Source organism: Glycine max, chromosome 11 (assembly GCF_000004515.6).
Source record: "Glycine max cultivar Williams 82 chromosome 11, Glycine_max_v4.0, whole genome shotgun sequence".
Classification (NCBI taxonomy): Eukaryota; Viridiplantae; Streptophyta; class Magnoliopsida; order Fabales; family Fabaceae; genus Glycine; species Glycine max.
In genome coordinates, this window is record NC_038247.2 from 8,610,820 (window position 1) to 8,623,738 (window position 12,919).

Sequence of the window (12,919 nt, forward strand, 5' to 3'; positions counted from 1 at the left end):
TTTTTCTTCTTTTAGTAAGTATCCATGAATATCTATATGTATATACATGTGAATATAGATATAATTTGTTTTCTCAGAGATTATGGATGTCTTTAATATATTGAATTAAAAATTAATTTTACTTTTGTAATACATGAGTATCGTTTGTACAAATTTTTTTGACATACAATAAAAATTAAACATAAATTTTTTTATTAAATAAATTATTACACATGAATACAACAAAATCTTACATCACCCCATCAACTTATTATATCCTATTTTCATTTCTATATCCATCTTTATTTGTATTAATCTACATTTGCTACACATCCAAAAGAATTTTTGTCTTTATACTTTTATATTAGAATATATATATTTGTTACCAAAAGTAAATTAATGGGGTAATTAATATTGTATATAAGGTGCTGTATAAAAAAATTGTACATAAGGATGGCCTTTAAAAGGTGTTAGCTGAACAGCATCTTAAGAAAGAAGAGAATTATATCTGATGGGGTAACTAATTCGTGCCAAAGAAATAAAAATGAAGAAGCCTCAGACGAGAAAAAAGAATTACGAAGAAATTAAGAGAACAAAAAAGAACTTCCAAATCTCGAAGAAAACAAAATAAGCTAATATTTTGCAACAAAATTCACATACAATTGATTAACGAGAGCGTTTACATTTTTTGATCAATGGAGGACAAATTGAAGGAACTTTGTAAGCTGAGTAGTCATAATTATATATGCAATTGGAGTATCCTTCACTAGCTTTGGCTTTAGGCATTTCCATTACTCCAACTAAAGAATTAATCTGGGGATGAAGATTCGAGGTAGTGCTAATTAGTTGAGGGGATCCAGCTTGAGATTGTGGTACCCAACTTTGCAGTGGAAACGAACACATGCTGACTTGAACATCTTGGTTCTGAAACGCTGATTGGTGCTCATAATCCTGAAACAACATAAACCATCAGTCTAACTTGTTAAATAAAAGTTGGCCCCTCTGTATCCAAGTTTCTTAATTGAAGTTATATATGCTATTTTGATAAACTTCTCATAAGAAAAAGAAATGAATTTAGTTTTTCTCGGAATCAAAATCAACTTATATACTCATTTGATTTTTCTATTTTTTATCCATAAGAATAGAAGACAAATACTCACGCACCTGATTAACCAATCGAACTAAATCTCCTTCGTCTTGATTGCTCTTTGAAAGTATAAGTTGATTTTAGCTTAATTTATTTTCAATTTCTATGTTATAATCCTATGAGTATCTATTAAAAAAAATTCAGGGAACTGAATACTACTATCATACCTTAGATAAACCATTAGATGCAAATGAAGCATCTAAAAGATCTTCCATGCAGTAACCGGGAATGGTCTGAATCAAGTACTCAGAAATGCTGCTAGTTGAAACCGAACCCGTGTCACAAGCCATGTTGTCTCCAACCGTGGGAGAAGAACTGATATTCTCATTTGACAAAGAACTTATTGGTCTGTTTATTTTAGAACTAGAGGTTGTTCTTTCTTCAATGGCAGTGTCATTTGAGGAAAGTGATGTTGGGTCTGAAGCATCAGCACCGATCTTTACGCCAGTGAGAAGAAACCTGTTGTGTTTCTTGGTATGTTCGTTGACCCCATGAATAGAAAGATCACATTCTCTACATAGTATTGCTCTGTCCTCTTTGCAAAAAAGATATGCACGCCTCTCCTGCAAAAGACCGTTTTGAGAAACGAATATATCACACATTAAGAGAGGGGGAGTGATTATAAACTACGGTTTTCTTGTATTCCTAAGAAATGTGGGAACTTTTTTTTATCAGTAGATAAGAGAAGAGAAAAGGAGTGAGTACATACATGACAGATATCACAAAGAGGGGAGTCTTTGGAAGTGGGGTGGTGAAGGGAGAAGCGTTTGTGTTTGTCTGCGAGCTTGTTGGCATGGTGGATGGTGCGATCACAAGCATGGCAGAGAGAGGCTTCATCAGAGGGGCAGAAAAAGGAAGCAACTTCATTGTGACACACATCACACTGGATCTTCATCTTTGGGTATAGTTAGCTGAATGCTGGATTTGATTGGAGATATTGGTTTTGAGGCCAAGAGAATAGGGGGGGGGGGGGGGGGGGGGGGAAATTATGGGCGTTTCAGCATCATGGTCCAGAGAGAACAGCTAGGCTCGATGAGGGGTATTAAGTGTGTTTTTTGATCAGCTGAAAGAAAAATCTAGAATAGATGAATGCCATAGCAGACAGACATAGCTATCTCTTTTCTCTCTCCATGTTATGTTTCACTTTCTTCGAGTAAACTACTGGGAGTGAGCAAGTTGGCTTAATTTATTTATTTTATAGCAAAAAAATTTACTCTCATTTTGAGTTCGCTGTTCTGGAGGCGGCATGACATGACTTCATCTGCCTCTTTTATTGATTCAAACGCTACTGTTTTAATTCAAGGCTTCAGTATAAATTGGTTAGGAGAGAAGCAACGGAAATTGAGTTCGGTAAAATGAATTAAGGTTTAAATTTTTATTAGAAGATATGTCCATATTTGAGACTCACAAATATACCCTTTAGCATATTGTATTAAACCCCTTTTCTTTATTGACATAAGTTTATTAAAAATTAAAATTTTTGATAATTTTATTATTCACTTAAATTTTAGCTGTTTATAATTTATAATGCGTATTAGATAGTGTGTGATCGAGAATATTTCAGTAGCACTCCTCATTAATTAATTTACCATCGTAAATGTTTATGCCCTTACTAAAGAAAGAGATGGGTGAGGATACTGAAGTCTGAAGCAATGTCAGCTTTTGGAAACCGAAGCTTCCTTATCATAGCCACTCTTTGCAGCGATAAATCATATTCAACACTATGAACACAATTTTTTTTTAAATAGTTTTCAATTCTTTATAATACCATGCTCAATCGTATAAAAAAAAGCCCATAGCAGAAATAATTGAATTAACCATGGTTTTCTTTTCATTTTATGAGTTTAAAATAAGGTCTATTAGTTTTCAATTTTAAGCATATATAATTTACTAAAATACTATAGAGAAGACAAATTGAGTCGAGAATAGGATGTATCGACCCAAACAATTCATAAATATGATCATAGATGGATTCTAAAATTTTAGGTATGAAAAAATTGAGATAATTTATTCTTGTTTAATAAATCAGTCTAAACCCACAGTATTATTTATTATTTTAATTTTATTTCCTTGTAAATTTTATAACAAAATAAAGAGGAATGGAGATAGTAAAAAAAAACTTGTTAAAAAATGTGTTCTCACTCATCTACACACACACACATATATATATATATATATATATATATATATATATATATATATGCTTCCTATTTTCTAGCATGGCATGTGGGAATGCAAACTAAGATACCATTTGGCGAAGCAGGCAGCCAGAGCCAGAGAAGCCTCAACAACAAGATGTCTTTCTAAAAGAAGTTCAGAATCTGAAGTTTAATTGTCTATTCTCAATCATAATGTCTGAAAAAACGTATTGAAAAATAATGATCTAACGTAAAACTCACGTTTTTCTTGCCCATATTGTGACATACTAAACCATCAATAATTGTGTGTACCATACCACAAAAAGGAACTTTGTCAATGTAAAAAAACTGCTTTTATCAGAATATCAGCCCCCACTTTCAAACTCAACATTTTTCGTTCAAAATGTTGATGTCATTCCCAACTAACATTACTTAAAATCAATATAAAATCAAGATAATCTAAAATAATATATAATTGATTTTAAAAAATTAATGACATTATTTATCTCTAGTCAATATGTGACTTGATTTTTTTTTTCTAATTCACCTTCTCACGTTCAGCATTCGGCTTGGTGTCTAATCCTTTTGAATGGATCTAAAATAAATTATAATATCAAGAAGAAATCTGAACCTAACTTAATTCTAAAAGTTAACTCATAAAGTGAGTTTAGAGAGTGAGGATTATCCTTACCTTATATACTCTATTTTGATATTATCTTTAGTCAATGTGACTTAGTTTTTTTTCTAATTCAAAACATATTAAGTGCGGTTGTTGCAGACTTTGTTCTTCTCTTTGATCATATAATAATTGACCAAATGAACGCATATGCAAAACTGGAAAGTGCAAGAACGAACGAAAGTGTGGAAGTAATTAAAAAGTCGGCCAAACTAAACGACAGAAAAGACTTTTTCCAATATTCAATGTGCATACGTATCATCTAGCTTGAGAATCTTTCAAACGTGATATTGTAAAAGATATGCTCGTTTAGGGGAAGAAAAAATGTTGGTAGAAGATAAGAAAGGGATATTTTTCTTTTAATAATGACGAATATAAATTTGATTCCTCCCTCACATGGATGAGATTTTCAATGACAGGTAGTTTTTGTGGAGCGTGATCAATATCTCAAAAATAATTTTACAAGCTTAATTCTTTTTGTTGGAACCAAAGTAAAAAAAAAACATAATTAATTTTGAAAGGATAAAAAACAATAAAATGAATTTGATCTCTTTTAATAATTTTTTATACACACAATCACAATCGGAGAATCGAAACTCTCTCAGTATGATATTTTACGAGCATAACTAATTATTATAATGATCAATAGGGCACAATTTTAACTTGGTGTAGTAGAATTAAAATGCAAAATTCGTATGTGCTGCTAGTAGATCCAAGAAATTTCACTGTGCTATTTGTCGGTAGGAAGAATTCTCAAGCACCGATAATAATGGGAACAATGTATGTTGACAAAGGGTGATAAATGAACGGTGGAAGAGACTAAAATTGAGTATTTTTCTTGGATTCAAAAAGTGAGGCAGAAGACCAAGACCAACCAATTGGGTTAGGTTTAATAGTAGTAAGCACAATTGGTAGGGGAAAGTACCAAGGGGAAGTCAACTCCTAAAAAGAAGAGTGCAAAAAGTTCATGAACTCTTTTTTTCTTTTTTATTTGTTTTTGGGAATTCATCAACCTAATTTCTTCGTTTCACGTGTACCCTAGCACTAAAGTGTACTTTTTTCCATCTACAAAAATGTGTCTATTTATGTAAAATAAATAAATTTTAGCTTTGGTCTTTATAATTCTTTTTTCATTCCTCTATAACAAAGAACCCTTCAATTTTTAATCAAGAACTATCATTAACTAACTTTATTCAACAAAGTGGATCCCTTGCTTTGCTCGACTTTCGACGAAATTCAACCAGTGTCATTAGATCTTACTCTATGTAGTAAATTTATAGTTTTAAGTTTCGTAAAGACAATGAGAGGCAAGACAATGATAATGATAATGTTTGCTAGACAATTTACTATCTCTGCGCATTTTTTGCTCAGCCACTCATTGTATTGTATCTAAAACTCATCGCTCATATTATATGGGAGAGGAGGCCATAGGGAAAAATATTGCTCAAGAACCATGTGTAGAATGTTTAGTTAAATCTGCATCTTATGAAGGTTTAAAACGTTTCCACTTTCCATATTGAGAAGCTTGGCCCTCCATTCAATTTGATGGGTAAACGATTTTAAGGAACCTTTTAATGTAATGTGGACCTGATTAGCTGGGTCTTATAAATGTCATGAACCCATCGCCATCAATGTTTGTGTACGTAGCTTAGGGCTCATTTACTATTTCCCCCCCCCCTCCCCATTTTCTGTTTTTATTTTTAATTTATCTCTTGTTTTCAAAGATTTCTACAGGAAATAGAGAAAACAAAAAAAAATTGTTTTCATTGTTTTCTATACAAATCCTTAAAAAAAAAAAGAATACAATTTTATAAATTAAAGGTAAATACAGGAAATAAAAACAAAAGTACACATGCCCTTAGTCTTGCCCGCTATGCTACTAAAGATTGTGTTTGGAAACGTGTTGAAACCACGTTTAATAAGAAAATTGTGTTCCAATACAAAATCGTCACACACTAAATGTGCGCTCATTTGTTCATGGCCAACTAGTCTCTCCCACCACTACTTGTAAAATACATATGTTCGGAAGAAAAGAAAAAAAACTGTGTGTCGTACTTCTAACTGCAGAATAATTCTTCTAAAAAAAAAGCTGCAGAATACATATAGCTTTGGAAAAAAACACTAATTAATTATTTTTTGTCTTTGATTTTGTATACTTTGAGTGTCCAACTGAGTACTATATAATAAGATTGATTACCAATGTGGGCTACAATTTCGTACAAAAATATATTCATGAAAATAACGGGCCAGAAGTGTATGAAATTGGGCTCCCCGAAGCCCTTACTTATCCGGGCCCATACTTCTCTGACCATCAAAGCTTTATGGGCCTACGAATAATTTTTGTTTGGACAATAACATATTAAATATTAAAAATTAAAAAGAAAATTTTGGACAGGTAATAAAGTATATGGTTGGTATTTGGATGCGTAAAACTTAAAGAGTCACTAGAGAGGTTCTCTCTCTCTATCTCTCTCCCGCCATTGAAGTAAAGTAACTATCTATCGTTCTGAGAATGAGAATCAACGCATTCTGTGTCTCCGCCTCTGCTTCTATATATTCTCCTTTTCCTAATCCACATGTACTTTTTCGGTTTTTCCATTCTTCTGTTATGTATTTACACTAATTACTTTTTAGTTTAACCACTGTGACTCTCACTGATTAATCGTGTTATCTCTAGGGTGCGCTACTGCAAGATTGGAAGCTTCGGAAGCATAGGTTTAGCTTGAAGCTCACGGCATTTCCTTTGAATTCGAGTTGCAGGAAGAGGAGGTAATTAGTGATTATTGTTCAATTAACTATTGTATCATGTGATATTGTGATGTGATGATGATTTATTTCCACTTCTAGTGTTGCATTCTAATGTTTGATTAAGCTATTAAAAGTCGGAATAGTGAAACGGCGTGTTTGGATCTAAAAAAACAGGACAACTTTCATATGTGCAGCCAATCAAGAAGCCGAGGAGGCTTTTAAGAAGACTGTTGAAATTGATAGGCTCATAGATATGCTCAGAGAAGCTAATCCTCGCGAAGTAAGACTCATCTTAAGTTTTTAACCTCGTTTTATAGCAGGTGTAGCTCGTATAAATGTGATATGTGATTCGAACTCGGGTTTTATGTATTGATTGATTGGTTTTGGATAACGTTTTTTAATGGCATCAATGTTGTTTTCCTTTTGTGAACAGCTTCAGAAACTTGTTGTTGAAAACATCCTTGCTTTCAATCCAAGCTTTTGGGTGCGACTTGCAGCGAGAACTGATACTTGCAAGTCTGACGATGATAAAGTACACTTCTAAATGTCTGTAAATATTTCTGTGTCAGTCTCTGTATAGTTCTTTCATTACACTATTTGTCTTTGTTTGTTGTTGATATGCAGAAAGATTATGAAGAATTGGCTACAACGGTCATGAATGTGGTGGATTGCGTGGTGCATAAGACTAAAGTACCCCTCTCTCTTCACTGAACATTGTTAAGAAGTTGTTAGGCTATCTTTGTAGCTTCTTTTGATAATAATTTTGTTATTATGTGCTTGCTTTGAAGGAAAAGATTGAGTCTTCCACAGATGTCCTGAAGGGAGTACTAAAACCTGTGATTGATGCTGAAGGAGAGATTCCATGGCCTCCCAGAGATCCTCAGGCACTAACATTGATGGAAAAGGTCAGTTCTGTTTCTCATGGATTGGACTATTTAATTGGAAGAAATTTTTCTTATAAATTTTATACTATGTTCCCCTTCACTTCCTTATATAGTAAAGTAGGCAACAACAAAACACTATTTGTGTCATGACTGTCTTCTGTTAACATTAAGCTTAATTTGCATACTATTTGTTTTTCAATCGTTGCAAGGATTTCTGATTGACTTACCTTCATGCTAAAACTCAACATTTGATATATGTAATGCATCTTGAGAGTCTTTCATTCACCATCAAGTTTTGTGAAAAATGAATTAGATTAGACTTGAGAGACCAAATGATTAATGATAACAATAAACAAGGTGACATGTAAATAATAGCTTATGTATTCTTCTACTCCTATGTAATGCCAGCTTGACTGAGATAAGCACCATATAATCATTTGTGAAGTCAAAAGCAAACAAGTGTCTGCAGAATCATGGATATTTGTTATTGTTTTAGTCTTTCTTTTCTTTTAAATGAAGAGCTTTCTTTTTGGTAAGCTATTTTATTGCTAGTGGATTGTTTTGGTTATTCATAAATATTTTTAGCTAGTCTGCCATCTATGTAAATTTTAACTCCCAATCATTAGGAAATAAGTCAAAGGGAGCAAGAAGGACAGCTGGATGAAGGGTTCCTTGCTGAAGTTAATGCACAGCTACGACAAGTAAGTTTGTTTTTCGCTTTTACTGTTTTTTATTTAACCTACAATAATTTTCCATTGTCAGTACTCAGTAGACACTTTAGTAACAGAAACGTTGCTCAATGCCCACTATCTATATCATCCTTAAACCTTGCCGAGTTGCCATAGTTATTTATATATATCAAAAACATATCAAATGACCCTCAAAAATAAAAAAATAAAAGATACTAGGTGTGCTAGGTATGAACAATTTGGATATTTTTTAAGGCTTACTAATTTTGGACATTGAACTACTTATTATATTTCACAACAATTTCTCTCTTGTATGTATTCACATTTAGGGTATAGCTCAGATTTCTAATTAGCTTGCTGTTCTAGTAGGGTATCTTTTGAGATATTTGCATAGAACTGCTAGTTTGATCAATGCGTATTTTATATATGACACTTTTCTTTTTCCTTTTTCGATTGCAATTATATTGCATATAACATTACTTGATTAAGAGTTAAGACTCAACAGTATCTTGCCCATAATGAGCAGGCAAAGGAAGATGGTGATAAACCGGGGCTTGAGGCTATGATGCAAAAGGTGTTGCAGCTTTATGCTTCCATAGTTCTGTCAAAACGTAGTTATGCCATGAAAGGTAAGCTGCTATTTGATACTCTGGAGTTGGAAAGTACGTTAACTACACTAACTGTCTCACCATCATGATTTTTTCATCAACAAATCAATGTTCTGTTATCAATGCTCTTAAAATAATAGCTCTGCATTTCAATTCAATCTAATTTTTAGTTTCAGAATATATTTTATATAAAATCACAACAGATAAAAAAATGGTCATGATTGATTATAAGTTGCTTATGTAAAATATCAATTTCCACTAGTGGCGTATAGAAAATAAAGTCATAGACATCTTTTCATCTTATCATTGTATTCTTGCCTTCTTGCTTGTCAACATATCCTTGTGGATTGGCACAAACATTGAACTTTTATGTTTAATTCGGAAGGTTGCTATGTTCTTGCAGGGAAGGAAGTTTTGAAGGATGAGCAATTCCTTGAAACCATAATCCAAGGTGTCTTAACTATCCTTATCTTTTATGTTGTAGGAAAACATTTAATTGTAAATTAATATCAGAATTATGTGTCTGGTTTTTGAGAAAGAACTGCTTCCTAATTTTCAAGTTTGGGTTTATCTTCTCTTGTTTTGTTTTCATCCTCTTTTTAATGTATTTTTGGTGCTTGTGGAGAGTGCACAGGCAAGATTTCATTTTTCTAGAAATATATTTTTTATGAATTGCTCATTTCACTTGGTTTGATAGTAAAACAAGATGAATCAGTGTGAAATAAAATGAAAAAGTTTTAAGTCATAGTTATATTAATTTCTGATTAGATGAACAATAATCTCATCTTAAAACCAATAGGACTTCTGAATCTGATCAGGAGTCATTGCAAAATAGTTTACATGAAAGGGATTTTGGCAAATCACATTGGTAAAACTTCAATTTACAATATTACAGCTAGGTGGTTTTTCTTTATTTCTGTTTATCTAATCTAGTCTAGATTAATAGTGTGCCAGCTTTTATCTCCAACTGTTGGTACATAGCTTGCTTCAATGATCAATCATTCTCTTATCCCTTGCAGCTCCCGAACAAGAATGGAACAATATTTTAATCAATGGATTGACAATTGGTGCTGGGGATGTTTCCGCAGAGGATCTCTTTGCTGTCTTAAAGAAACGAATTGAACGCGTTTTGATTAGAACTGTGAGACAGCCATGTTTTTATACGTGTAGTTATTATTCCTTCTTTGTCTTCTACTTAACAGATGTTGTTTCTTTGATTTGTCCATGCTCTTTCTCCTCTCTGCATGCTTCTGAAAAACAAAGGAGGGAGGTTCTTACCAACAGCGGATTCTGACAGAATACCTGAAAGGCATTGAAACTAGAGCAGAGGAGATTGTTCAAGTGCTCCAGGGGAGACCACAATAGCATTTTCTTCGAACTTGAAATTGGCTTGGCAATTGGATGTCATGAGCCAAAACATTGTTCTGCATGATGGTAGAAGTGGTTTATTATTTGAAGAACAGATCAAGCTAATACACTAAGGTGGAGAAATATAGATGATCATATCTTCAACAGGTAGCAATACTCACGCGGATCGGAAGATTGGCTTTCAGAATACTTCACGCAACAGATTAAGTAATATATCTCCTGAAGCAAAAACTTAAAACAAAATATGTATATTTATTGTAATATTCGAATCTAGCAAAATTATAAATCTATCTCACTGTGTGTCCTTCCTGGAGACACTAGTTAAAGAGTAATAATTAATACATTTTATTCAATATTTTAATTATTTTTTAAAAATAAAATTAATCATTTTGTGGTTTCAATTTTGTAAATGCTTTCTTTTTATTTTATTTTTTTGTTTCCTTAATTTTAGCCACTTGCATTCCTCTTTATATTTATTTATTAGCATATGGACATGCACTACTTACTACAATAATAATAAGTTAATGTTTTCGAGTGAATTGCAATTTCTTTGAATTGTGCAGCATGAAATTTGAAACATGAAAAATATAATAAAATATGAAAGATAAATAATCATTTTTGTTCTTGAATGTGTAATTTGTTGATAAATGTGTTCTTAAAAAATAAAAATACAAAATTTTGTTTACAACAGTGTAAAAAATGTAACAAATATATTTTAATAGTAGATTGTAACTACTTATTACAATTTGAAAAAAATTATAATCATTCTGACAAAGGGATCGAATTAGTAATTTAATGTTTTTTTAACTTAACTCATCTCAAATAACACACAAAAATCCTTGTATATTTAAAATTTTGATTTGGTTGTTAACTGAAATTCAAATCATAGAATTAAGGTTAAATAGGTGAAAGTAAAAAAAATTAAATAAGAAAAATATAATAATTGTTATTTTTGTATTTGCTTTATTAACTTTAAATTAATGATAAAAACTCGTAAATTAAATTGAGTCTAAAAGAAAAAAGAATACTCATTTTATAAACACCCGTAAATAATTTTTTTATACTTCCATACTTGATAAAAGGTTCAAGTAAAAAAAATACTTATTGTAAAGCATTATAGTTAAATTAGATTTATGAATAATTTTTAGGAAAACTTATAATTACAATGATACTTTTAATTTGTAAAAAACACTCACCTCCTTTTGAATGATTTTTTTAAGGTTAAAATTTTTTAAATGATCAGTAAATAAAAAATAATTGTATATGATTTTAAAAAAATAATTTAAAAATCAACAAACTTTTATTATAATTTATAATTTGATGTCATTACATATACTAATAAACATTCATATTTTATCATCAAAATTTATAGAAAAACAATTAAATAAATAGTATTTTATTAAATAAAACAATGATTTTTGTACCTGTAAAAGAAAAATAAATTCCTTTTTTTTGTGTTGATAGCTTAAATTTATATAATGGAAACAAACACTTACCCGTGTGATATAACTTTTCCTGTGTCGCAATCATTATAATTTTTTTAAAATTATAATAATTAGTCATAATCTATTATTAATATCCAGATATATTTATCATACTTTCTACATATTTAGAGATTAAAGTTTGTATTTTTATCTTTTAGGAACGCATTTGTTAGTGGAATGAGAAGACAACAAGTAAAAAAATATATTATAGGACAACTCTATGCTAACAATTAGAGATAATCACCTTGACAAATTTGTCTTTTTGGGTTACGTAATTTTTTATGGACGGAAGTTAACGGCTGAATACATTTGTTGCATTTTTTTTAGAGGACTAAATTTTGTATTTTTATTTTTTCAAAAATATACTCAGCCAATTAAATATTTAGTAACAAAAGTTGTTAGTTACCCAAATATTAATGAAAAGTAGATCCTGAGAATTTTCATCACGCTCAATTGTTTTTTTTTTTAAGAATTACAGAGGATTCAGATCGAATTCACGTGCATGATCCATCGGCAAAATGTTTGTAGGCTTGAGCTTATATATACCGCTTAAATGCTCTTAAATCTTTAGCACCGTTTAAAATGTTTTAATTTGTGTATAGCATCGTAGTTTTCTGAAAAAAAAAAGGAGTTTTCATTGAAATGGAGTGAATTACGAATTTAATCTCAGAAATTATAATACTTTTTGTCAAATTAGTTTTTGAAATTAATAAAATGGGAAAGTAATTTCTGAAGTTATAATTTATTAATCAGATTAGTTGTCGAATTGTAGAGATTGGTCTAATTTGCTTCTGTTTTTTTTTCTTTATAATATTTTTCTTTCTTTCTTAAAAAAAACAAAGATTTTGATTTTAAAAAGATGTTGTAGAAAATTATATATCGTTTACTTTACAAATAAAATTAGCTGTAGACATATGTCCCTTCACAACTAATAGATTCATTGTCTAAAGTTTTTGTTGCGGTACAATGTTCTATACATCATTTTATACGTCTTTTTTTGAAACTATTATACCTTTCTTATACATTTTTCCGGCACCTATTTCTTCTCGATTGCATATATGTTTTTTCTTTTGTACGATATCATTTCTAACTATTAAATATAAGTATAAGTACAATTTAATTAACTATTATAATTTAGACTTAACCGTATTTTTTACCCTAGAATGATGTGATTTTAGTTTTTAAGATTTAATTGGGT

The 12,919-nt window shown here is 30.9% G+C and overlaps 2 protein-coding genes across 2 annotated transcripts; one reads left to right on the forward strand and one right to left on the reverse strand.

Annotated features, from left to right (window-relative positions):
* Positions 1 to 592: 592 nt before the first annotated feature.
* Positions 593 to 2,408, reverse strand: LOC100790232 (B-box zinc finger protein 20). The gene is made up of 3 exons (XM_003538958.4): positions 1,836 to 2,408; positions 1,294 to 1,689; positions 593 to 930 (listed from the first exon to the last, which is right to left on the reverse strand). The coding sequence occupies exons 1-3, from the start codon at positions 2,019 to 2,021 to the stop codon at positions 646 to 648; spliced, it is 867 nt and encodes a 288-aa protein (XP_003539006.1). The 5' UTR covers positions 2,022 to 2,408; the 3' UTR covers positions 593 to 645.
* A 3,921-nt stretch (positions 2,409 to 6,329) lies between these two features.
* On the forward strand, positions 6,330 to 10,576 carry LOC100780966 (uncharacterized). Its single transcript, XM_041006700.1, has 11 exons — positions 6,330 to 6,518; positions 6,618 to 6,709; positions 6,863 to 6,968; positions 7,122 to 7,220; positions 7,313 to 7,378; positions 7,477 to 7,593; positions 8,199 to 8,273; positions 8,788 to 8,890; positions 9,273 to 9,320; positions 9,889 to 10,010; positions 10,133 to 10,576. Exons 1-11 carry the CDS (start codon positions 6,453 to 6,455, stop codon positions 10,232 to 10,234), a joined length of 996 nt encoding a protein of 331 aa, XP_040862634.1. The 5' UTR covers positions 6,330 to 6,452; the 3' UTR covers positions 10,235 to 10,576.
* Positions 10,577 to 12,919: the final 2,343 nt, after the last annotated feature.

What these genes read in the sequence shown, in the direction of transcription:
- LOC100790232 (XM_003538958.4), bottom strand. Translation starts at nt 2,021, where the DNA reads ATGAAGATCCAGTGTGATGTGTGTCACAATGAAGTTGCTTCCTTTTTC. An exon ending in CTCTTTGTGATATCTGTCAT is followed by an intron (nt 1,690 to 1,835) that starts GTATGTACTCAC and finishes GGTCTTTTGCAG; the next exon opens with GAGAGGCGTGCATATCTTTT. An exon ending in CATCTAATGGTTTATCTAAG is followed by an intron (nt 931 to 1,293) that starts GTATGATAGTAG and finishes ATGTTGTTTCAG; the next exon opens with GATTATGAGCACCAATCAGC.
- LOC100780966 (XM_041006700.1), top strand. Translation starts at nt 6,453, where the DNA reads ATGAGAATCAACGCATTCTGTGTCTCCGCCTCTGCTTCTATATATTCT. An exon ending in CTCCTTTTCCTAATCCACAT is followed by an intron (nt 6,519 to 6,617) that starts GTACTTTTTCGG and finishes TGTTATCTCTAG; the next exon opens with GGTGCGCTACTGCAAGATTG. An exon ending in TCGAGTTGCAGGAAGAGGAG is followed by an intron (nt 6,710 to 6,862) that starts GTAATTAGTGAT and finishes CTAAAAAAACAG; the next exon opens with GACAACTTTCATATGTGCAG.